Source organism: Eriocheir sinensis, chromosome 4 (genome assembly GCF_024679095.1).
Source record: "Eriocheir sinensis breed Jianghai 21 chromosome 4, ASM2467909v1, whole genome shotgun sequence".
Lineage (NCBI taxonomy): Eukaryota > Metazoa > Arthropoda > Malacostraca > Decapoda > Varunidae > Eriocheir > Eriocheir sinensis.
The window spans coordinates 1,591,145-1,618,794 of record NC_066512.1 but is presented as its reverse complement, the minus strand read 5'-3'; the positions used below and the strand labels follow the sequence as shown (position 1 = coordinate 1,618,794).

The 27,650-nt window shown below is 45.1% G+C and overlaps 1 protein-coding gene across 8 annotated transcripts in view; it reads left to right on the top strand.

Annotated features, from left to right (window-relative positions):
• LOC127007891 (uncharacterized) overlaps window positions 1–27,650 on the top strand; it is a 212,392-nt gene that overhangs the window by 74,237 nt on the left and 110,505 nt on the right. For all 8 annotated transcript variants that reach the window (XR_007760681.1, XM_050879351.1, XM_050879345.1 and 5 more), the window contains one exon: window positions 8,163–8,358. Coding sequence is in view for 7 of the 8 variants with exons in the window: in XM_050879351.1 (XP_050735308.1) it covers window positions 8,163–8,358 (196 nt within the window). In the remaining variant the exon portion in view is untranslated. The remainder of the gene's footprint in view (window positions 1–8,162; window positions 8,359–27,650) is intronic.

Below are 27,650 nucleotides of genomic sequence, written 5' to 3'. Positions count from 1 at the left end.
TTTTTTTGCTCGTAAATCCAAACACTCATAAACTCAGGCACTCGTAAACCCTGGTTTGACTGCACGTGAATTTGGTTTAATGCGAAGTTAAAAAGCCATTCACCCCCAAGCATCTTCACCCCAGTGTTCCCACAATTACAGCAAGCCCCTGTTCCCCATCCCCCTTTTCGTAATGGGGTATATTGAGTTGCCAGCCAGTGGGTGTTACCACCAACTATGTCTTTGGGTCCACGAAGCTTGAAGCATTCTTTCAATTCGTAACTTGCCTGTGTTTCTCAGGGACTTGTAACATCTACAGTTCAATACAATAAGTGATACTATTGTTGATAAAAATGTAGTTGATCATTATCGTTGTTTTACTTATTGGTAAATACAAGAAAATAAATGACCGTTGCAAGATTATCTCGGTAAAAATCTTTCTTGCGTGAAAGCCCAGCAAAATCAAAATCGAAAGCAGAATTGGACTTTTTAATTTTTTTATTTATATTAGAATATTTGCTGAGTACCTGCTCTTGGTGCATCAGTCTCGCCTTCAACAAAATTTATCCAAAACATTGGTGCGTCAAGCAACTCGACGGAAAGCACGCCATCCATTGTTCGTTCCCTGAAGAAATATTTGCTGCTATTTGAATTTACTTGTTTACATTTAACTTTTTGTCATGGCTTTCATGGGCACTCCTTAACCCTTTCATGGGCACTCCTTAACCCTTTCATGGGCACTCCTTAACCCTTTCATGGGCACTCCTTAACTCTTTCATGGGCACTCCTTAACCCTTTCATGGGCACTCCTTAACCCTTTCATGGGCACTCCTTAACCCTTTTATGGGTACTCCTTAACCCTTTCATAGGCACTCCTTAACCCTTTCATAGGCACTCCTTAACCCTTTCACGGGCACTCCTTAACCCTTTCACGGGCACTCCTTAGCCCTTTCATGGGCACTCCTTAACCTTTTCATGGGCACTCCTTAACCCTTTCATGGGCACTCCTTAACCCTTTTATGGGTACTCCTTAACCCTTTTATGGGTACTCCTTAACCCTTTCATGGGCACTCCTTAACCCTTTCATGGGCACTCCTTAACCCTTTCATGGGCACTCCTTAACCCTTTCATGGGCACTCCTTAACCCTTTCATGGGCACTCCTTAACCCTTTCATGGGCACTCCTTAACCCTTTTATGGGTACTCCTTAACCCTTTCATGGGCACTCCTTAACCCTTTCATGGGCACTCCTTAACCCTTTCATGGGCACTCCTTAACCCTTTCATGGGCACTCCTTAACCCTTTCATGGGCACTCCTTAACCCTTTCATGGGCACTCCTTAACCCTTTCATGGGCACTCCTTAACCCTTTCATGGGCACTCCTTAACCCTTTCATGGGCACTCCTTAACCCTTTTATGGGTACTCCTTAACCCTTTCATAGGCACTCCTTAACCCTTTCACGGGCACTCCTTAACCCTTTCATAGGCACTCCTTAACCCTTTCACGGGCACTCCTTAACCCTTTCATGGGCACTCCTTAACCCTTTCATGGGCACTCCTTAACCCTTTCATGGGCACTCCTTAACCCTTTTATGGGTACCCCTTAACCCTTTCATAGGCACTCCTTAACCCTTTCACGGGCACTCCTTAACCCTTTCAGGGGCACTCCATAACCCTTTCATGGGCACTCCATAACCCTTTCATGGGCACTCCTTAACCCTTTCACGGGCACTCCTTAACCCTTTCATGGGCACTCCTTAACCCTTTTATGGGTACTCCTTAACCCTTTCATAGGCACTCCTTAACCCTTTCATGGGCACTCCTTAACCCTTTTATGGGTACTCCTTAACCCTTTCATGGGCACTCCTTAACCCTTTCATGGGCACTCCTTAACCCTTTCATGGGCACTCCTTAACCCTTTCATAGGCACTCCTTAACCCTTTCACGGGCACTCCTTAGCCCTTCATGGGCACTCCTTAACCCTTTCATGGGCACTCCTTAACCCTTTCATGGGCACTCCTTAACCCTTTCATGGGCACTCCTTAACCCTTTCATGGGCACTCCTTAACCCTTTCATAGGCACTCCTTAACCCTTTCACGGGCACTCCTTAGCCCTTCATGGGCACTCCTTAACCCTTTCATGGGCACTCCTTAACCCTTTCATGGGCACTCCTTAACCCTTTTATGGGTACTCCTTAACCCTTTCATGGGCACTCCTTAACCCTTTCATGGGCACTCCTTAACTCTTTCATGGGCACTCCTTAACCCTTTCATGGGCACTCCTTAACCCTTTTATGGGTACTCCTTAACCCTTTCACGGGCACTCCTTAACCCTTTCATGGGCACTTCTTAACCCTTTCAGGGGCACTCCATAACCCTTTCATAGGCACTCCTTAACCCTTTCACGGGCACTCCTTAACCCTTTCATGGGCACTCCTTAACCCTTTCACGGGCACTCCTTAACCCTTTCATGGGCACTCCTTAACCCTTTCATGGGCACTCCTTAACCCTTTCGTGGGCACTCCTTAACCCTTTCATGGGCACTCCTTAACTCTTTCACGGGCACTCCTTAGCCCTTCATGGGCACTCCTTAACCCTTTCATGGGCACTCCTTAACCCTTTCATGGGCACTCCTTAACCCTTTCATGGGTACTCCTTAACCCTTTTATGGGCACTCCTTAACCCTTTCATGGGCACTCCTTAACCCTTTCATGGGTACTCCTTAACCCTTTCATGGGCACTCCTTAACCCTTTCATGGGCACTCCTTAACCCTTTCATGGGCACTCCTTAACCCTTTCATGGGCACTCCTTAACCCTTTTATGGGTACTCCTTAACCCTTTCATGGGCACTCCTTAACCCTTTCATGGGCACTCCTTAACCCTTTCATGGGCACTCCTTAACCCTTTCATGGGCACTCCTTAACTCTTTCATGGGCACTCCTTAACCCTTTCATGGGCACTCCTTAACCCTTTCATGGGCACTCCTTAACCCTTTCATGGGCACTCCTTAACCCTTTCATGGGCACTCCTTAACCCTTTCATGGGCACTCCTTAACCCTTTTATGGGTACTCCTTAACCCTTTCATAGGCACTCCTTAACCCTTTCACGGGCACTCCTTAACCCTTTCATGGGCACTCCTTAACCCTTTCATGGGCACTCCTTAACCCTTTTATGGGTACTCCTTAACCCTTTCATGGGCACTCCTTAACCCTTTCATGGGCACTCCTTAACCCTTTCATGGGCACTCCTTAACCCTTTCATAGGCACTCCTTAACCCTTTCACGGGCACTCCTTAGCCCTTCATGGGCACTCCTTAACCCTTTCATGGGCACTCCTTAACCCTTTCATGGGCACTCCTTAACCCTTTCATGGGCACTCCTTAACCCTTTTATGGGTACTCCTTAACCCTTTCATGGGCACTCCTTAACCCTTTCAGGGGCACTCCTTAACCCTTTCATGGGCACTCCTTAACCCTTTCAGGGGCACTCCTTAACCCTTTCATGGGCACTCCTTAACCCTTTCAGGGGCACTCCTTAACCCTTTCATGGGCACTCCTTAACCCTTTCATGGGCACTCCTTAACCCTTTCAGGGGCACTCCTTAACCCTTTCATGGGCACTCCTTAACTCTTTCATAGGCACTCCTTAACCCTTTCACGGGCACTCCTTAGCCCTTTCATGGGCATTCCTTAACCCTTTCATGGGCACTCCTTAACCCTTTCATGGGCACTCCTTAACCCTTTTATGGGTACTCCTTAACCCTTTCATGGGCACTCCTTAACCCTTTCACGGGCACTCCTTAACCCTTTCACGGGCACTCCTTAACCCTTTCATGGGCACTCCACAACCCTTTCATGGGCATTTCATGGGACGCATATGTCCCTCCAAGGAGGGACCACAGGCCCTTGCTGGGTGACGGCTCATGAAGGGGAGGGGAGGATGCTGATAGACCAACTCTATCTGCTGACATCAGCCTAGCCGACCGAGTCGGTCTTTTGACGAGGACTGGTGTGTTTTTTTGTACAAGTTGAAGACGTGAGCGTGGGTTCCCTTTGTTCGATGCAAGACAAGAGTGCTCAGAGTGGAAAACAATGGAAATAGAGTCTCAGTTAGGGCTGCCACCCTGAGCTAAAAAAATAAGGAACGCAACATCCCATTCTCCAATACAGAATGAATCCATATTTTAAGGAACGGATGGCAACCCTAAAATTTTTCTAGCCTTCCATGAGTGCCAGCTGCTGCCCGCTGCTGGTGAAGCCAGGAGGAAGGGGGAGGGACATCACGATGCGTATTATACATGTATTTCAGGACGACCCTTAACCCTTTCCTTGCGTGCGGTGCAGACGCGACTATCCCCTCGGGCGCAGTCGGGCAGCCCAATGGGGGGTCTCTTTTAACCTCAGTATATCAAAAACTATTCATCACAGCTAAAAACCAAAAACACCATTGGAAAGAGGAGGTCCAGATCTATAGGAGGCGGTTAAGTATGCTTCTCTTGTGAACATACATGCACGTTCAGGGAGTGTTGAATGTTAACACTTACGTCGGTGCGTGCGGAATGATCAGCCATATTGAGGGAACTGTGGACATCTCTCCTTCAGATTCTGGCAAGGGAGTATTGCCAACTGCAACATTTACAACTATTTGGTCAAAGAATCAGTCAGGTGATAGGTGAAGCTATGCAAAAATGCCGCTATATTGGGCAAGAACATCCACCAGTTACTTGTCTGTAGACTTGCCGTGCTGGGCTGATATGATTTTCCACCAAATTTAGTGAAGAACCCACTCAGTTGGCAATCCTGTGTTGTGAGAATTATTGTTGGAACACTCATACATGGGAGATTTGAGTGCGGGTGGAGCTTGCAGCGAACGTTTAGCAACACCAGCAAATACGCCTTAACGCTTGCTGCAAGCGTTTAGCAACACCAGCAAATATGCCTAACGCTCGCTGCGAGCGTTTAGCAACACCAGCAAATATGCCTAACGCTCGCTGCGAGCGTTTAGCAACACCAGCAAATATGCCTAACGCTCGCTGCGAGCGTTTAGCAACACCAGCAAATATGCCTGACGCTCGCTGCGAGCGTTTAGCAACACCAGCAAATATGCCTAACACTCGCTGCGAGCATTCAGCAACACCAGCAAATATGCCTAACACTTTCACGCAGCATTTAGCAACACCAGCAAATATGCCTAACACTCGCTGCGAGCATTTAGCAACACCAGCAAATATGCCTAACACTCGCTGCGAGCATTCAGCAACACCAGCAAATATGCCTAACACTCGCTGCGAGCGTTTAGCAACACCAGCAAATATGCCTAACACTCGCTGCGAGCATTTAGCAACACCAGCAAATATGCCTAACGCTCGCTGCGAGCGTTTAGCAACACCAGCAAATATGCCTAACACTCGCTGCGAGCATTTAGCAACACCAGCAAATATGCCTAACACTCGCTGCGAGCGTTTAGCAACACCAGCAAATATGCCTAACGCTCGCTGCAAGCGTTTAGCAACACCAGCAAATATGCCTAACGCTCGCTGTGAGCGTTTAGCAACACCAGCAAATATGCCTAACACTCGCTGTGAGCGTTTAACACCAGCAAATATGCCTAACACTCGCTCAAGCGTTTAGCAACACCAGCAAATATGCCTACCAGCAAATATGCCTAACGCTCGCTGTGAGCGTTTAGCAACACCAGCAAATATGCCTAACGCTCGCTGCAAGCGTTTAGCAACACCAGCAAATATGCCTAACGCTCGCTGTGAGCGTTTAGCAACACCAGCAAATATGCCTAACGCTCGCTGCGAGCGTTTAGCAACACCAGCAAATATGCCTAACACTCGCTGCAAGCATTTAGCAACACCAGCAAATATGCCTAACACTCGCTGCGAGCATTTAGCAACACCAGCAAATACGCCTAACACTCGCTGCGAGCATTTAGCAACACCAGCAAATACGCCTAACACTCGCTACGAGCGTTTAGCAACACCAGCAAATACGCCTAACACTCGCTGCGAGCATTTAGCAACACCAGCAAATATGCCTAACACTCGCTGCGAGCATTTAGCAACACCAGCAAATATGCCTAACACTCGCTGCGAGCATTTAGCAACACCAGCAAATATGCCTAACACTCGCCACAGCATTTAGCAACACCAGCAAATACGCCTAACACTCGCTGCGAGCATTTAGCAACACCAGCAAATATGCCTAACACTCGCTGCGAGCGTTTAGCAACACCAGCAAATACGCCTAACACTCGCTGCGAGCATTTAGCAACACCAGCAAATACGCCTAACACTCGCTTCGAGCGTTTAGCAACACCAGCAAATACGCCTAACGCCGCTGCGGTTTTAACACCAGCAAATATGCCTAACACTCGCTGCAAGCGTTTAGCAACACCAGCAAATATGCCTAACGCTCGCTGTGAGCGTTTAGCAACACCAGCAAATATGCCTAACGCTCGCTGTGAGCGTTTAGCAACACCAGCAAATACGCCTACGCTCGCTGCAAGCGTTTAGCAACACCAGCAAATATGCCTAACACTCGCTGCGAGCGTTTAGCAACACCAGCAAATATGCCTAACACTCGCTGCGAGCGTTTAGCAACACCAGCAAATACGCCTAACACTCGCTGCGAGCATTTAGCAACACCAGCAAATACGCCTAACACTCGCTGCGAGCGTTTAGCAACACCAGCAAATACGCCTAACACTCGCTGCGAGCATTTAGCAACACCAGCAAATATGCCTAACACTCGCTGCGAGCATTTAGCAACACCAGCAAATATGCCTAACACTCGCTGCGAGCATTTAGCAACACCAGCAAATATGCCTAACACTCGCTGCGAGCATTTAGCAACACCAGCAAATACGCCTAACACTCGCTGCGAGCATTTAGCAACACCAGCAAATACGCCTAACGCTCGCTACGAGCGTTTAGCAACAAAAGGGTTAACAAACATAATTTTATGGACTGGTTTTGTGGTTCACTGAAAAATGTGCTCACTACAGTTTTAAGATACTGACTTTTATCTGCTTAACTTTTCAGACAGCCAAATATGGAACAAATGGAGTTTTGTATTTTAAGGAAAGGGTGACAAGTTGGCAACCCTAGTGTCAGTCCGCGTTGTAAACTCGTAGAGATACTATCCATCCGATTGCATTTTTGCTTTGGTGGGCAATCTTAGTGTTTCCAGCAGTACAGTGTGCGTTCTTTGTGTTTCAACAATGTCCCCAAGAAAGACGGTCAGTAGGGATGGTGCTGCACAGAAGAAAACAGGAACGGTTGATACTATGCTGGCAACAAGAACGGGGTGCAAGCCTCAGTGGCTGGTATGCCTTCCTGGACGTGGCTGACTCACGTTCACCCTCCATCTCGGATGATGCGTCGGGTTAGCTTCAGGATGATGGTCGAATGTAGTTCCAGTGCCTTGAGAATAGGGAAACTGCGGCTGCTGAACCCTGGTGTGAAGCCTGCACCTTGAGCGTGATTAGTGGTTGTTGGGAGTCTCCATAACAACAGTGACTCACTGATTTGTGTTTTATATTATTTATTATTGCAATTAGTAAGTAAAATTACTTTAATTCTGTAACAAATAACATGTAAAATGATTTTATATAAATGTTTTTTTTATATGGGATACATTTGTGGGATTTACATTAATTTCAATGGGGAAATTCATTTTGGTTTACGAGTGTTTTGGTGTGTGAGCAAAATTCCGCAACGAATTAAACTCATAAACCGAGGTGTGACGGTACAGAAAAACCACTGAGCTTTCAAATAATGTACAATACAATAGTCATGAATCAGTTGCTGTAAAAATATCAGTTTTACTAGTTCTAACAGTACTGTGCCTGTAAGCAGAACCCTGGAGTGAAGGGGTCACGGGCCTGAAGGGTATGTTGATAAAGTACTTGGACTGAAATGCAATCTAAAGAACCATAGCAAATCAAGTTGAGTCGGTTCAGGTTCAGGAAAGAGTTGTGCTGAAACTGTCCTACAAATGGGGCACTGGTGGCTGGAATGAATCAAAGAGACATGTTGTCAGGACTAATGTCATTAAAAGTTTCAGATATAGGCTGGATGGGGCGGGAAGGGCAGTTGGTGAGTGGCCTGTTCTCAGGAGCTGTCACATGTAAGCTGACTGGTCTCCAACAGTGTTCTCATAATCCTCTGTGTTCCAGGTGTCAGCCCCGGAGGATGTGCCAGGAGCTGACGGGGTGAACCAGGCCCCTCCAGATAGGCACTTCCAACAGTCACGACGCCTCCCCTTTTGGATGTGGCTCATCATTGCCAAGAGTCTGGGCATCAAGCTTCACGCACAAGACAAACCCATCCTTGCCACTGCCCTCTACCTGCTCACCTTTGCCAGTGCCTCAGGTAAGACCAAGCAGCTGAGTATGTTAGGAAAGACCCCTGTCCTGAAGTGGACTAGTAGTGGGTGAAGGTGATGATGGTGATCACCCACCACCTGAGAGTCGTGGCCAAGACAGTGCTAGGCAGCGCCGGCCTTCCACTGGCAGGTGGTAGCACAGCACAGCCTGCATTCCATATCATTCTTTGCCTTGCCATTATGATGAACAAGACACAACTTTTCCGTTTACCTATCAAAGAGAACAAGCTGCCGGTTTCACCCGTGGCAGCCTTCTACTGTTACTGTTAAAATCACTAGATGGAAGGAAGGCAACGGGTCCAGATGAAATATCAGGCCAAGTACTGAAAGAGTGCAGTGAACAGTTAACAGAACCAATTCATGACATTATAAGTTGTTCAGTCAAGACCGGGGAAGTTCCAGTACAGTGGAAAAGGGCACATGTGGTCCCATTATATAAGAGTGGAAACAAAAAAAAGCCTCTGAACTACAGACCGGTTTCCCTAACAAGCGTCGTGTGCAAGCTGTGTGGGAAGGTAATTAAGAGACAGCTAGTGGGTAGACCATCTAGGAAGAGAGAAAATAATAAATGAAAGTCAGTTTGGATTCAGCCAAGGTAAATCTTGTGTCACAAATATAATATGTTTTACTCAAGAGTACACTCGGCCCTCGATTTAATGGACCCCAGTTTAACGGATTTCAGATTTAACGGACCACAAAATCTCAACGGACAAATACCCAGCAACGGACTGGGTAGATTTGTCCGGTGTGACACCAGCTTTAATAATAACTTCTCACAGAAAGTGATATTTTTCATCAAAACTGCTTGCATCGCCTCCCTTAAGGAGGTCGAGGAGGGTGAAGCCCCCCTCCCCTTTCCCGTTAGGTAGGTTAGGTTAAGTTAGGTTTGGTTAAATTTGTTTGGCTCACGGTTTGGGGTGGTGGAAATACAAAGCACGGGAGGGGACATGGCGGCGGCGTTGTGGTCCAATTTGTGGGTCTGTGTTGCGAGAAATACCTCCTTGCAAAAACAAGTGGCGCTGCTGTCCACCACACATGCGTACGGGGGGAAGACACGGCAGGAAAAACATTAATTTACCTGGTTTGTTAAATTAGTGTGTCCACTTCCGAGTGTGAGCGGTGAGTGAAATGAATAGACAGTATGCATGTTGAACCTCTCTCTGTGAGTTGTTTTGCGGTTGTGGGGGTGGGCGGCGGTGGTGGCGGGCGGCGGTGGGTGCAACAGCCATTGAAAAGTTAGTCATTTAATAATTTGTGACAGAAACAATTATCGCATTATTTCATAACAATGAAAACTGAAAAAAAATGTTTCGTCTGTCCATGCGAGACTAACACACTTCTAGAATTTTACCCATACGCGTATTTACTTCTGCGAGGAGATATTTCTCACAACACCAGCGGCACCGTCACCGCGGCCGCCGCCAAAGGAGGCTATACGCTTTCGTGAATATTATCCCTATTTTCAACAATAAATAGTCCTTGAATTGGATTTTGAAAGCGTTTCCATGATTGTTGAATGTTTGTAGAAAAAATATATGAAGAGCTAGTGAGGTTTCATAAGGTAGGTAATGAAATACTGGCACGGTTCTAAAACGAATCTTAAACTTTTTTTTTTAACAGTAATTTTGTTGTCCGTATACCGGTATTTATTGTATGTAAGTATTTTCAAGCAACGGACTTTTTCAAGCAACGGACCACCCTTCCACCCTTTTAATCCGTTAAATCGAGGGCCAAGTGTAATAGATATAGTGCAGGAGAGAGACGGATGGGTGGACTGCATACTTTTGGACCTAAAAAGGCATTTGATAAAGTTCCACATAAGAGACTGCTGAGGAAATTAGAAAATAGAGGAGGACTGGGGAGAAAAATGACACAATGGATGAAAAATTACCAAGCAAACAGAGGAATGAGAACCACGTTGAAAGATGACGTCAGAATGGAGAACGGTCACAAGTGGAGTTCCTCAGGGATCAGTGTTAGCGCCTGTAATGTTTTTAATATATGTAAATGGTATGCCAGAAAAAGTACAGAGTTGCATGAGTATGTTTGCAGATGACGCCAAACTGCTTAGTAGAAAATAGGAGACGAGGATGACTTTAATGAACTGCAGGAAGATTTAAATGAGATACATGAATGGAGTAAAGAATGGGAAATGGAGTTCAGTGAAAAGAAATGTGACGCAATGAAAATGTCAGGAGTAAAAATAGAGCCAGCGCGTGCAGTGTATGAGACGGGCGGGACAGTCACCAACACAGTGAAGGAAGGAAAGGACTCAGGAACCATAAGACAAGATACACTGACGCCTGAGAAGCACATACACAAGATACACTGACGCCTGAGAAGCACATACACAAGATACACTGACGCCTGAGAAGCACATACACAAGATACACTGACGCCTGAGAAGCACATACACAAGATACACTGACGCCTGAGAAGCACATACACAAGATACACTGACGCCTGAGAAGCACATACACAAGATACACTGACGCCTGAGAAGCACATACACAAGATACACTGACGCCTGAGAAGCACATACACAAGATACACTGACGCCTGAGAAGCACATACACAAGATACACCGATGCCTGAGAAGCACATACACAAGATACACTGACGCCTGAGAAGCACATACACAAGATACACTGACGCCTGAGAAGCACATACACAAGATACACTGACGCCTGAGAAGCACATACACAAGATACACTGACGCCTGAGAAGCACATACACAAGATACACTGACGCCTGAGAAGCACATACACAAGATACACTGACGCCTGAGAAGCACATACACAAGATACACCGATGCCTGAGAAGCACATACACAAGATACACTGACGCCTGAGAAGCACATACACAAGATACACTGACGCCTGAGAAGCACATACACAAGATACACTGACGCCTGAGAAGCACATACACAAGATACACTGACGCCTGAGAAGCACATACACAAGATAGTATTCGGAGAAACATACAGCTGCTGCAAAATATTAGAGTGGCATTTCACTGCTTGGGTGGGGACATGATGAAGGAAATAATAACAACATTGACTAGACCAAGGCTGGAGTATGCATCAGTTGTCTGGCCACCACACAAGAAAAAGGACATAAGGAAACTTGAGAGGATTCAAAGGATTGCAATAAGATGGTACCAGAACTATCAAGCCTGCCATACCAGACTATAGAGTGGAGGAACTGGGCTTACCAGCACTGGAAGAAAGAAGAGAAAGAGGAGACCGGATAGCATTGTGCAGGAATACAAGTGGAATGGGAGTGTTGGATAGACATGATTTAATCGAGATGGAAGGGAAGAGGCAACTATGAGGGCACAGAAAAAAATTGAGAAAGGGGACGTGTTTGAAAGACCTACTGAAATTCAGTTTTCCATACAGGAGTGTGGATACATGGAGTGGACTTAGCAAAGACACTGTTGAAGCAGCAGTCTCCATAAAATGAAGGGAATGCTTGATAAATATAGACTGGGAGACAGGACTGTCCGAGCTTGGGCTCAGGCCCTGTATACAGCTTGAGAATCCTTTATCTGAAATTCCAAAATCTGAATTTATTTTATTGCTGACATGATGCTTTTTTTTCCTCCACTCCACGAGTGGGGACACGGGCTATATGGAGGCTGTCAGGGTCAAGAGTGTACGTCCCTCTGAGGAGGGAGCACAGGCCCTTGCCGGGTGACTGGTCATGAAGGGAAGGGGAGGATGCTGATCGACCGACTCTATCTATCTTTCAACGAGGACTGGCGTGTCTCCTTATACAAGTCGAAGATGGGAGCATGGGTTCCCTCTGTTTGCTGCAAGACGAGAGTCCTCAAAGCTGAAAACAGTGGGAATAGTCTCAGTTAAGGCTGCTGCCGAGCTAAAAAAGTAAGCAATGCATCCATATTTTAAGGAATGGTTGGCAACCTAAGGTCGGTGTCACACTATGCGGCGCCGCCATTGTGGAGTCAGCGCAGCAGTGCTGCTGCATTACAAAAACACAAACAAATGAGAGGTGTCACACTATTGTGACGCCGCCGCTTAGGCCAGACAGCACCACAATGCCGCACCGCCGCATCACGCTGGATGTGAGGAGAGAACACACCCAGTTCTATGCGCGTGGTCACACCGTCCGGCAATGCTGCACGATGCTCTCCCGCTGCCACTCTTGACAAAATGTTTGACTTGGATTTATTTATTTAGTGTGTATAGGAAAGGACAGCAGAATGACCTGTAATATTTATAATGGGTTTAAAGAATTAAAAACTGAATTGGTTGCAAGGGGCTGCAAATTAGTAAGTCCTGTGAAAGATATGAAAAAATTAGCGGTTACCAGCGGATGATGTCCCAGTCATGAAAGTATTGGCTGCTGTAAGAATACACATCAAGATTTTTTTTGATGGGTCAGGCCATTCAAGTTTCTCAGTATGCATGTGTTCCTCTGTCATACTATGTGGCAGAGCCGCACAGTGTGACATGGTATAGGAAATGTGGTAACGCCACATAGTGTGACACCATCCTAAAATTTCTCTAGCCTGCCGTGACTGAAAGCCGCTGCCCGCTGCTGGTGGAGGCAGGAGGAAGGGGGAGGGATGTTACGATGCGTATTTTACATGTATTTCAGAACAACCCTTGATAAGCATAATTTTTTGGACTGGCTTTGTGGTTCACCGATAAATGCACTCACTATAGTTTCTCATACTGAATTTTATCTGCTTAACCATTGAGACAGCCAAATATGGAACAAATAACGTACGGTGAAAAGTAACAGTGGAAAATAGCAAAAGGGCATAGAAAAGCAAAATCAGGGAAAGAAAAGAACAGAAAAACACCCAAGTTCAGGGTGAAGTGTATAAGTGCGCACTGTTAAGTAACTAAGGGACGCTTTCAGTCACTTTGTTTTGATCGTTACCAATGGTGGCGATCGACGCTTAGTATTTCACGTGAAACTGGCCGATGGGGTAGTGGCGGCTGCAGACGAAGCGAGAGATGTTGAGAGTGTGTGGCAAGTGTGGGGCTTGGCTAACCCCACAGCCGCCACTACCCGATCGGCCAGTTTCACGTGGAAATACTATGCCGGCGATCGCCACCATTGGTAACGATCAATACAAACAAAATGACTGTGAAAGCGGCCCTAAGTGCATGTTGTGAAGTATAAAAGTGTGGAGAAGGAGGACCTGAGAAGTGATACAAAGCATTACAGGTCAAAAGAAGAAGAAGAAGGTTCACTATACACTGGCCGGTGTTCCGAGAAATATCTCCCCGATGAAATTAGAATACACAGCATTAAAAGTATTAATTTGCCTGGTTTTGCTCTAGTCTGTCCGCTTGTGATCTTTGTGAGCGGTGAGGGAAATATGGAAACAGTAAACAAGTTGAACCTCTATGCGAGCTATTTTGTGGCGGCGGCAGCGGTTTACGTTCAATAGGCATTGAAGAGTCAATCATGATACATATTAGTGATTTCATGATTTTTAACAGAAAGAGTTAGCAGATTATTTCATAACACACAAAACTACCAGAAGCTATAGGTTTGTCCAACTGTACCACGGGTGACCGCAAGCGACCGCCCTTACTTTAGCAGACGACACCACGTGGATCACAAGCGTGTATTCAGAACTGCCAGCCAATTGTTAGGCAGCCGCCTTCAACTGTGGCTTAAAAACGAACCGTTCTTACTTCCTATTTTCTGCCTATTAACAAAGTACGTATTTTGAGATAACAAGGGAGTAAAGTTGAAAAAATTGTGATAACGAGGGAGTAAAGTTGGAAAGAGTCATTATTTTCCACGGGTCAGAACCAATAAGCGCTTTTACATGGATTTCAATACCTCGAGTTTTGCGATCCTTGAGTTTAGTGCCATACCTTCGGCATGAAGCAAGTGCGAAACTCGAGAGGGTACTGTATATCTAAATTATTGTTATATATCCTGAAATTTATCTACATATTATTTTGTATCCAAGTATTTCCATTTAATATTTTCATGATACAGTAGATCCTTGTTTATCCGGCATGAACAGGGGGAAGCTCTTGCCGGATAACCCACTTTGCTGTTGTTTTGAGACTAACACTTATAGAATTGCCAAAACTCTTATTACTATTGCTAAACAAAGGAAAGTGTGAGGTGTGTCACGTCCTTTCCACAGCAGCCTTACACATGTGCCTACTCTACATCATTGCCTGTTTCTGTTTTGTTTTGTCTCATTTGACAGAAATGATAGTGTGTTGTGGTGACGATTGAGTCGGCGTGGCCAGCACCACTTGTAAAGGCTGATTCACTCTACATATATGTAAAGTGACCAGCACGGAATGTACTGTTCTGGACCGACAATATTCTTCAATGGGAAACACGTTGTATTCACACCTCTACGGACCTGCAACTCTCTGGCGTGGACCTTCACCCAGCAGTTGCCGGTCAGGATTGTCGGCGAGAATATTTTGGAGGTCTGCGCCGGTATGGCTGCTGAAGCCTGTCAGTGTTGGATAGTGTGAACACGCTTCCTTCACCGACCGGCACCGCACAGCACACAGGCACGGCCTCTGGGAGCGTAGCACCTCATATTCCCTCTCTCTCTCTCTCTCTCTCTCTCTGAACCAGAAATATTGATGGAATTTTTGTTTATCATCCAGCAGTTCTTTATATGGTGTCACATATTCTTGTTTTCCTTTTCTTTAACTCCATTAACCCGCAAAAGTTTTTCTCGGTGGATCCTCCCATAACGCAAAAGTCAGTGGAAAATATACTTTGAAACTGAGAAAAGTCATAAAAAATGTTTTATAGAAAATTTTCTGGCGGTGCTGCTGTGAAATCCGTTTCTTTCTAGGTTGTTGCATTTGGCTGGAAGTCCAAGATTCCCCCAAAATTCCAACTTTTTATTGGTGTGACGTACAGGAAAATTTATTGAAGAAAAGCTGCTCATTATATCATGATGGAGTCTGAAAAATATAGTTTATAATCTTTGACCCGGAAATTTACTGCCTACAGAGAACCAAAGTTGTGGTGAAAAAAAAAAATAAATAAATAAAAAAAAAATAAAGTAAATTTTTGTATTTTTTTCATTCTGGAATGAATCTCATTGAATGAAAGTTGTAGAAAATCATCTGTATAACTCAAGTGTGAAATCAGATTATGATCTGGAGAGACAGTTTGGCTGGAATTCCATGATTCACCCCAAATTCTGACTTTTTACTGGTGCAAGATACAGGAAAATTTATTGAAGAAAAGTTGCTCATTTTATCACGATGGAGTCTGAAAAATATAGTTTATAATCTTTGACCCGGAAAGTTCACGCCTGCAGAGAGCCAAATTTGTAGTGAAACTAAAAATATTTGTAAATGTTTTTAGGTTTTTCATTCTGGAATGAATCTCATTGAATAAAAGTTGTAGAAAATCACCTGTATAACTCAACTGTGAAATCAGATTATGATTTGGACTGACCATTTGGCTGGAATTCCATGATTCCCCCAAAATTCCAACTTTTTACTGATGCAACGTACAGGAAAATTTATTGAAGAAAAGTTGCTCATTTTGGTTTGGGGCACCGCCATTTGGGAAAATTAAATAGTTCACAAATGACCCCCATTTTATTGCAATGGAGTCTGAAAAATATTGTTTATAATCTTTGACGAGAAAATTTACTGCCTACAGAGCCAAAGTTTCAGTGAAACCCAAAAAATATTTTTTGTAGTTTTTGATTCTGGAATGAATTTCATTGAATAAAAGTTGTAGAAAAACATCCGTATAACTCAACTGTGAAATCAGATTATTATTTGGACTGACCATTTGGCTGGAATACCATGATTCCTAAAAAAATCCAACTTCCGCTTCCCACTCCTTTGAACACTCCTGTGAACAAGATATTGGTTCATCTAGAACATCACGTATATAAGTGGAGGTGTCAAGACTACGCTCAGCAGGCACACAGCAAGCAGAAACTAAAGGAAGACTGCCGAAATAGATTGTCTGAGGGAACGTAATCGCTCTGCAGACGCCATGATGTATTGGCAGGAACTGTAGGCTATTTTCAGCACAGAGTGGTGGCATTACCGTGGTAAGGGACAAAAGAGGTGCCAGTTAGTCAGTTAGCATTGACAGAGAAGCAGTTACGCACGCCCTTCAAAATCCAGATAGCTTCTTGCTCTCCTGTGCTGGCGTCATGCTTGTTGGCCACGTCTGAAAAAATATATGATGCCAGCGGCATCATCGTCATTAAGGAGTTATGGATTTGTGTACCCAAAGTCTTTTGTTTTATCATTTCGAGTTTTTCATTTTTCTGTTTCTCCTGAAGAAGTGCTGTTACAGGTAACTTGATTGACGCAAGTTTGGTTTACACGTTTTTGAAATAACGCGTGGTCCAAAATCCAAATAAATGTTTAATTTACACGTTTTTTTCACTTATACGCGATATTTTATGGAGTGGCACCAGATGTCTCACGCAACTGGACTCATACGGCACCGCGGCCACACAGCTGAGCTCAGTTCTTCCTGCGCGCCACTTGAACAACAATACAGTACCCACGCTGCCACGCTACTCAACAATAGGGGTGGGCAGGTACCAGTACCAGTACCGGTACTGACAGTACCAGCTATACAGTATGGTACCGGTACCAATAATAGCCAGTCCCTCATGCTGTCCCTCATTTCTTTCTCACACGAGTGAGGCTGAGACTGAGTGCCTGAGTGGATATCCTCTCTCTCTCTCTCTCTCTCCACTGAATGAAGTGAGTATTTATTTTTCGATAGAAACCTACCCTTTGTTTGATTTACATTGTTTTTGATTTACGCGACCTCTTCAGGGACACAATACTTGTGCAAATCAAGAGTTACCTGTACAACTAAGTCATTGACACTGACATTCTTAAACATGGTTAGCCCAGCAGTGATATTTCCAGGTTGAAGCACAGAATCGTACTGATACCAAATGGTGTGAGCAGGTCCCGTGCAGGTCCAGGCCATATACATGCTGGTGTAATGTGAATACACATGGTGTTGCCGGTCTGTGGTGGTGCGGTACGGTATGGTCACGCCCCGTAAAAGTGCTGGTGTAGTGTGAATCACCCATAACCCCACAGTGACATTGATGCTGCTGGCACCATATACGTAGTTCTATCAGACGTGGGCAACGAGCATGACGCCAGCGCTGGAGAGCGAGAAGCTATCCGGAATTTGAAGGCCGCGCTTAACTAGGTCTCTGTCGATGCTAAGTGACTAACTGGCACCTCTGTTGTCCCTTACCAACACTCCGTGCTAAAAATAGCCTCAGTTCCTGCCTACGCATCATGGCATCTGCAGAGTGATTATGTTCCCTCAGCCGTCCTGTTTCTTCCTTTAGTTTCTGCTCATTGTGTGCGGGCTGAGTGTAGCTTTGACACCTCCACTTATATACGTGAAGTTCTAGATTTTAGATGGATAGGTAGATAGATAGAACAGATGGATACATGGATTGACATGAAGAGAGAGAGAGAGAGAGAGACTAATCTCTTCTGGACCCAGTATTGTGCCTGTAAGCATAACCCCAGGTTGAAGGGATTAATGGCATTTTTGCAAAAGACTTAACCCTTAAACGACAGATATTGTTTTCGCTGAATGGTCCCTTGGGTGATGTGGGGGAATACTGTACGAGGGGGTGGACTGTATCATCACCATTAAAAAGAGAGAACTTATAGCAGCGCAGTATTAGCTAGAGTCCCTTGATAGAGAGAGTCCCGACAACATAAGATTTGGACGGCATTATTGGCCCTGTTTTCGCCGCGCTTTTCAAACGCAAACACACGCTCTCTTTTGTATTTATGTTTCACAGCCATACAGGTCGTCCAATGAAACTGAGCACACTTGTGTCAGACCTGCACACCTTCCTCTAACAGCCAGCAGGGAGCCAGCAGCCAACGAGCTCTGGGAAAGTAAATAAAAGACAGTTTGTGTCTACATCAACAGGTATCGCCAACCCACCATTACGCCCTTATACTTAACCATAATTTGGTCACCAGCCGTTGTAATGTGCCATAAGAAGGTGACAGGAGATTATTATTAGCCTTGTGATCAGCCACTGTCTCAGTACAGGCACTCAGTAACCCTCGTAGCCTGTGATATATGCATGTCACGGCGGGCTGCTGACGACCTTGAGAGGCGGCAGCGCTCAGAGGGTACTGAGAGACTTCACACAAGTCTGGGTGCTTCTCTTTGAGTGTTGCTGCTGTGATGGATGGATTTAACAATACTTATCGCTGTAAAACATTATCAGCAGCAGTTGGGGAAGTCTTTCTATTACCTACATATCCCTTCATCGCCTGACCCTTGCCTGCAGGGAGGGACACTGCCTCCTGAACGTCATGAGCCTTGATATACTTGTCATGGGCCATGTGGCTGACACACTACCCAAGCTCCATCAATGCAAAGGCACTTTGCTTCCTTTCCATTACCTGCTTGCAGTAAACTTTAGCATATGGAGAGAAAATTAGTGTAAACTAATTATCTGGGGGTGGAGGGGCCCTGATTCCATTACTCGCCGTGGTGCTCTCTTTATTGTGTTAACACACACACACACACACACACACACTCACACGCATACACACACACACACACTATTGCTGCAATAAATGTTCTGTGCGATTCCAAGGTATTGTGTAGAAGACCCACCCTACAGGAACTTAACGACTCAAGGCTGGAGGCTGCAGAACGCTTAGCCTCAGACCTTACTATTATTTCCGATTGGGGCAAGAGGAACCTGGTGTCCTTCAACGCCTCAAAAACACAGTTTCTCCACCTATCCACTCGACACAATCTTCCAAACAACTATCCCCTATTCTTTGACAACACCCAGCTATCACCTTCCTCAACACTAAACATCCTCGGTCTATCCTTAACTCAAAATCTCAACTGGAAACTTCATATCTCATCTCTTACTAAATCAGCTTCCTCGAGGCTGGGCGTTCTGTACCGTCTCCGCCAGTTCTTCTCCCCCGCACAGTTCCTGTCCATATACAGGGGCCTTGTCCGCCCTCGTATGGAGTATGCATCTCATGTGTGGGGGGGCTCCACTCACACAGCTCTTCTGGACAGAGTGGAGGCTAAGGCTCTTCGTCTCATCAGCTTTCCTCCTCATACTGATAGTCTTCTACCTCTTCAATTCCGCCGCAATGTTGCCTCTCTTTCTATCTTCTATCGATATTTCCACGCTGACTGCTCTTCTGAACTTGCTAAGTGCATGCCTCCCCCCCTCCCGCGGCCCCGCTGCACTCGACTTTCTACTCATGCTCATCCCTATACTATCCAAACCCCTTATGCAAGAGTTAACCAGCATCTTCACTCTTTCATCCCTCACGCTGGTAAACTCTGGAACAATCTTCCTTCATCTGTATTTCCTCCTGCCTACGACTTGAACTCTTTCAAGAGGAGGGTATCAGGACATCTCTCCTCTCGTATGTGCCCTTGAGCTGCCTCCTTTGTTGTGTAAAAAAAAAAAAGTCATCAATGATTGTAATTCAATAACATTTAATTTCATTTAAATACTTATTGTTGATTAAAAAAATAATACAGTAAAATACTAAGGCCATGTAAATGTGTTTCATTTTGCTTGAGGGACAAAATAGCTAGGTTTAGAGAATACTGTAGGAAAATGTCTTCAACATACTATAATGACATTGGTACCCATGAAAATGAAGACTGTGCAACCTTATACATCAGGCTATTAAATAAAGATGCACTTATAACCCAACTTAGAGAGTTTCTAGCTGAAGAGCCTCACATGAGCAAATATTACCCTAACCTATCACCGCTGAAATAGTAATATTTCCCCGCACTTTAAAATCTCATAAACGAGTAATAATAATGGAAACGGTTACCAGAGTGATGATTAGCAAATACAATCTAAACAAATAATGTGTTAGCTTTTAGAGTGAGTTGGGTGTGATTCTAGAGTTTTACCAAGACAGGTATGGCTCACCAAAAGCTAGCTTCTGTTCATTAAACTCTTGTAACACGTCCAGTCTATTAGACTGTGGCCTTGATGAGACTGTGAAATATCCCTTGTGAGTCTGTTATAACAGCAGGAGCCCTGTGGGAGAGATCACAGCCAATACTTTTGGCCATAAGGGCCACAGCTTCCCTCATCATGTCTGGACCTGAGGTGAACGACTGTTTCAGTCCTTGTAGCTGTGCCTCTCTCACAATGGTTTCCATAGACAGTACAAAGGGAGGGCGGTTATGACAGCAAGACACACACAATGGCAGTGTGTGTGCCTTGTTGTCATAACCGATGGTTTCCTCCCAAGATGACTTACTGTTAGTACGCCTCTGTCTTCTCAGCGGCCTTGCAGTTAAATTATGCACCTTGTATCCCCTCTGTGGCAAGTTGCTACAGCCGAAGGCTAGGCAGCAAGGCATTGTTACAGTGAAAAACAGCCGAATCCGCTTCCAAAATAGGTAAAATTATGTTTTTATTACCTCAGTTCAAAGTCGGCGCGGTGCTCGAAGGGCCAAAAAATGGCATCCAGCAGCCTTATACACGGGGACGCCTTGGTCGGGGCTCTCTCTATAAAGGGACTCTAGCATTAGCAACACTGTGAGTGGACATGATGACAATGAGCAAGATGGCTACTTTTGTTTACCGTGGCACGCCGCTTGTGAATAGGAGGGAAGATTTTATTTCTTGCAACACTCGATGTAACTTTAGGCATTTATGTCATAGTGTTCTGTCATATTGAACGGGGCGTAATCCTGTTGGTAAGGTATTGAATATGAATATTAGGCATATTTACATGATATTTGACGATATCCTTAACTTTTATCCAACGTGATTGCTGTGATACTGGTTGGAGGGTAACATGTGTACGAGGGGCCTCGCCATACATTGTAGTGATCAGGGGGTTTAGCGTACGCAAATTTCTTACATGTTGTATTTTTACGTTCAAACAAGATGAAACCCAAGCTACATAATAGTTTAGTTGTACTTAACAGGAAGAAAGATAAGTATCAGGTGTGTAATAGTTGGCAAAAATTACAGTAACGTGGTTGAAATGGTTATAGAAGAAAGCAAATATTTTATGAATGGAATTGAAATGTGATGCTATATGTGTAAAGATGTTTAGTGAATATTTGTAGTAATGTACGTGTGCTGTGAAGTTTATAACTCTGCTAAGTCATCCCCTGTCCTCTTTTAACATGAAATGAGGCAGTGTTAGAAAATAGTTAGAACTAGGTATATTTTTGCACTGTTTGGATAATAGAACAATATAAGATGCATGTTTGCTTTACTCCACACAGCAAAATGTCATATATAGTATGTTTGGTTGGCATTGCAGGGGTGAAAAAGACATGTAATAAGGGTTGCCAAGATAAGGCAGTCATGCCTCAAAACATATTATTTTACTGTTGTTTTTTCATTAATAGAACACTTCATATAATGTGTTCATTTAATATACGACATTAATATCTCATTTATTATAATTTCAAATTGATTTTGGGGGGTGAAAATAGCATGTACGAATCACCCCTATAGCATATACGAATCATCCCCACTATGGGGGCGATTCGTACAAAATGAAAGTTTTCGTTGAAAGGCCCAAAAAAGGTACTTAGTTGCCTCGTGCAACATTGAAGTGTGTGTTGAAGACAGCCCAGCCCCTGAGGGATGTTTCTGGCCTACAGTCTTATCTTCAAGATTTAAACTGGATTTTTCAATAATATTTTTCCACTAATAGTATGGTATACCCCTACATCACCCTACATATGGGTAAAAATGGCAGCAAATTTTTTATTGTTCATTCACATTGCATGAAGCGTCTTAACTCACTGAACACAGCGGTGAAATCCAAATTGCGATACGTTGTTTAATAGTCACGTTAGAGCGTGTGAAATGTAGCCAGGGTGTGAGGTGCCAGCATGAAATGTAGCCAGGGTGTGAGGTGCCAGCATGAAATGTAGCCAGGGTGTGAGGTGCCAGCATGAAATGTAGCCAGGGTGTGAGGTGCCAGCATGAAATGTAGCCAGGGTGTGAGGTGCCAGCATGAAATGTAGCCAGGGTGTGAGGTGCCAGCATGAAATGTAACGCCCAGATTTTCTCTTTTCTATATTTCCACACAACCATGGTGTGTAAGGAAGCACAAGAAATTAATCCAGACAAGAAAAGATTTTGCCAGCACTGGGGATCGAACCCACGACTTCCTTAACTGAGTCAGCCAAAGAGGTACCCCACTCGCAGAGTGAGTTATGGGAGGCTCGTCCATCAGGCAGGTCAGCTGCTCTACAGAAACACTGCTCTGGGCAGCTTGGAGGGGCCTCTGCCAAGGACGCACAGCATGTCAACACAGGCTGGCCACACACTTCCTCCCTCTCACAATTGAATGTCAATAATATGAATTGTTCTTTACACTGAAATAGTCTAGACAACATCTACTTTACTCACTTACTTTCAGTCCTCCTCAGAGCTGGCTGTTTCAGTCGGGGCAACACACGCCTTACGCGTAGCCTTCTCTACCCTTATCATGGAAGCACCTGCTGAGCCACAGTGCAGTACAGATGGGACAATAACATCATCACTCACTAAGTCACTCCTACTTCTGCTGTCACCACTCACAATGTTTTCATCACTGTTATCCGTGTACTCAGAATAATCTTCACCCTATCCTGTCCTTTCCTCCTGATGCATCACTGTGTTTCCCTGTGTTTTCTTATCTTGGGGCTCTAGGGCTGCTCAGTGAGGACTAATAATCTTATTTAAAATCAATGAGGGTCACATATGCTGGCAGACAACTTGGAAAGTCACAGAACCTGCCATATTTGAGCTAAACATTCAAATTAATGGCGCGAAAGAGTCTAATTAACCCCTTAACCCCGCGTGATGACGTATGTCGACAATACCTAAAAAGTCCCTCACCCCGGGTGACGACATATGTCGACATTACCTAAAAAGTCCCTCACCCCGGGTGATGACATATGTCGACAATACCTAAAAAGTCCCTCACCCCGGGTGATGACATATGTCGACAATACCTAAAAAGTCCCTCACCCCGGGTGATGACATATGTCGACAATACCTAAAAAGTCCCTCACCCCGGGTGACGACATATGTCGACATTACCTAAAAAGTCCCTCACCCCGGGTGATGACATATGTCGACAATACCTAAACCGTCCCTCACCCCGGGTGACGACATATGTCGACATTACCTAAAAGTCCCTCACCCGGTGATGACGTATGTCGACAATACCTAAAAAGTCCCTCACCCCGGGTGACGACATATGTCGACATTACCTAAAAGTCCTCACCCGGGTGACGACGTATGTCGACAATACCTAAAAAGTCCCTCACCCCGGGTGACGACATATGTCGACATTACCTAAAAAGTCCCTCACCCCGGGTGACGACGTATGTCGACATTACCTAAAAAGTCCCTCACCCCGGGTGACGACATATGTCGACATTACCTAAAAAGTCCCTCACCCCGGGTGATGACATATGTCGACAATACCTAAAAAGTCCCTCACCCCGGGTGACGACATATGTCGACATTACCTAAAAAGTCCCTCACCCCGGGTGATGACATATGTCGACAATACCTAAAAAGTCCCTCACCCCGGGTGACGACATATGTCGACATTACCTAAAAAGTCCCTCACCCCGGGTGACGACGTATGTCGACAATACCTAAAAAGTCCCTCACCCCGGGTGACGGCGTATGTCGACATTACCTAAAAGTCCCTCACCCGGGTGACGGCGTATGTCGACATTACCTAAAAGTCCCTCACCCGGGTGACGACGTATGTCGACAATACCTAAAAAGTCCCTCACCCCGGGTGACGACATATGTCGACATTACCTAAAAGTCCCTCACCCGGTGAGCGTATGTCGACATTACCTAAAAGTCCCTCACCCGGGTGACGACATATGTCGACATTACCTAAAAAGTCCTCACCCGGTGTGACATATGTCGACAATACCTAAAAGTCCCTCACCCGGGTGACGGTATCGACAATACCTAAAAGTCCCTCACCCGGGTGACGACATATGTCGACATTACCTAAAGTCCCTCACCCGGTGACGGCGTATGTCGACATTACCTAAAAAGTCCCTCACCCCGGGTGACGACATATGTCGACATTACCTAAAAAGTCCCTCACCCCGGGTGACGACGTATGTCGACAATACCTAAAGTCCCTCACCCGGGTGACGGCGTATGTCGACATTACCTAAAAGTCCCTCACCCGGTGATGACATATGTCGACAATACCTAAAAGTCCCTCACCCGGTGACGACATATGTCGACAATACCTAAAAGTCCCTCACCCGGGTGACGTATGTCGACATTACCTAAAAAGTCCCTCACCCCGGGTGATGACATATGTCGACAATACCTAAAAAGTCCCTCACCCCGGGTGACGACGTATGTCGACATTACCTAAAAAGTCCCTCACCCCGGGTGACGACGTATGTCGACATTACCTAAAAAGTCCCTCACCCCGGGTGACGACGTATGTCGACATTACCTAAAAAGTCCCTCACCCCGGGTGACGACGTATGTCGACATTACCTAAAAAGTCCCTCACCCCGGGTGACGACATATGTCGTCCTACTAATTTTTTAAAAAATGCACCAATATTTGTGGCTTGTAGAACATTCTGGGAGTGGAAAATTCCATCATCCCGCGCACTCCCGCCCGCTTGCTGCCACCGCAAGCCACCCCCCAGGCCCCCCCCCTCTTTACTCCCTGTCATCCCCGCTTTGCGCCCGGCACCAACACACGCACGGGCATTTACCATTGCCTCGGCACTCACTCACTCAGCCATACGCGCTATCCTGTACTGTGCTCTAGTTCGTCCTCGCGCTCGGGCAATGTGTAAACAGCTTGGTGTGGTAGGTATTAAAACACACAAAACACGTAAACAGTGCAACGCAACACGTAAACATTGGCAAACAAACAGACGGGTGAAGGAAATGTACATAATTTTTCAGTTTTGTCGCAAAAATTACAGTAATTTCTGTTTTAGGCGTAAACAATGACATTCCAGTGCAAACAATGTGTTTTTTGTATTTCTACATTCAGCAAAGGGTTCATAAGTCATGGATGCTCAATTTGACACCAAAAATTACAACTTTTCACAAATTCATGCAAACAAAAAGCAAACAACACTTGGAAATAATTTTTTTGGGGTTTTCTTAGTTGATAATGATACCACACACTCATATATTATGATAAAACAGATTTTTTTTAAATTGATGTTTTTTGGGGTGTAAACAATTATCATGGGTGTAAACAATCACCATTTGTGCATTTTTTCAATGGGTAAGAATAGCCAGACAACGGTATAACTCACATATGTCATTATTACCTCTTCATTTCATATGTATTGCATAAACAATTCGCTGTTTATGATGTAAACAATGATGTTTGTTTGCCATTGGACTCCTCTTCTGGGTGCCGACTTGAGAGGTGTCTTGATAACTCCTCGAACCTCTTTCTTCTCAATTTCTGCAACATTCGCAGTCTTCGTTCTAATTTTCATTCTGTAGAACACCATCTCTCCTCTAAACCTCACCTTCTCTTCCTTACCGAAACACAGGTTTCTGAGGCTACTGACAGCAATCTCTACTCTGTTCCCTCCTACTATCTCTATCCTAAATTTCAATCTAAAGCTGGATGCTGCGTCTACTTACGCAACGACATCACTTGCTCTCGTGCCCACAACCTTCACTCCTCAGAATTTTCCACCATCTGGCTAAGACTTCGTTATCATTCTACTACTAAATACATCTGTGCTGTTTATCTCTCACCTAACTCTACTAACTATGTAAAATTCTTTGACTATTTGAACTCTAATGTGGAGCACATCTTGACCCACTCTCCCTTTGCTGAAATCTCCATCTTGGGAGATTTCAATGTTCACCACCAGCTTTGACTTTCATCCTTTCACTGACCAGCCTGGTGAACAAGCCTACAACTTTGCGCTCCTCAATGGCCTAGAGCAGTTGGTTCAGCATCCTACTCGTATTCCCGACTGTCTTGGAGACAGGCCCAACATACTAGACCTCTTCCTTACCTCTAACCCTTCTACTTACTCTGTCAAACTGTTCTCTCCGTTGGGCTCCTCCGATCACAACCTTATTTCTGTATCCTGTCCTATCACTCCTGTACACCCTCTGGACCCATCGAAGAGGCGATGCTTCTGGCATTTTGCTTCAGCTCGGTGGGACGACCTGAGGATGTACTTTTCTGATTTCCCGTGGAATGATTACTGCTTACAGGAGAGAGACCCCTCTATGTGTGCCCAGCGCATCACAGAGGTGATTGTCTCTGGAATGGAGGCATACATTCCACGTTCTTTCTCTACTCCCCATGCTAAAAAGCCTTGGTTTAATCACGCTTGTTCTTGTGCTGTCAAAGATAGAGAGGCAGCTCACAAAAGGTACCAGAGCCTTCGAACTCCCGCTAACAATGATCTCGATATTTCCGCCCAGAATCGTGCCAAATCTATTCTTCGACTTACCATAAACTCCTTTATCCATAGCAAATGTCAACACCTTGCTTTCTCTAATTCTTCCAGAGACTTCTGGCATCTAGCCAAAAATATCTCCTCCAATTTCACTTCTTCATCTTTCCCTCCTCTCCTCTTGGAGGAGAGGAGGGTCTTATCTATCTCTAAGGCTGAACTCTTCGCTCAAACTTCCTCTAAAAACTTCACTCTGGATGATTCTGGGCATATTCCTCTTACTCATCCTTCCTCTGACTCCTTTATGCCTGTTATTAAGATTCTTAATGATGTTTTCTGTGCCCTCTCTGGCCTCAACTCTCAGAAGGCTTATGGACCTGATGGAGTGCCTCCTATTGTCCTTAAAAACTGTGCTTCTGTGCTGACACCCTGCCTGGTCAAACTCTTTCACCTCTGCCTATCAACATCTACCTTTCCTTCCTGCTGGAAGTATGCCTTTGTACAGCCTGTGCCTTAGAAGGGTGACCATTCCAATCCCTCAGACTACCGCCCTATAGCTTTACTTTCCTGTCTATTTAAAGCTTTTGAATCAATCCTTAACCCGAGAATGTCGGCAGACCCTTTTCAGGGCTTTCACGAGTCGTGGCTGTGGTACGATGGACCCTAAAAAGGGCTCGCCATAAAACACCTAATTTGAGCTAATTGTAGGCGGTGGTGGTATAGTGCAACCCACTATGAATGCCCTGGGTCATGTGGTGGGTGAGTAATATTGAGGTGGGCTTTTTTGTCATAGGTGGTGCTGTAAGGTCATGGCAGACTGAATTAGCTATCCATACAGTAGTAACTTGTCAAATTCTC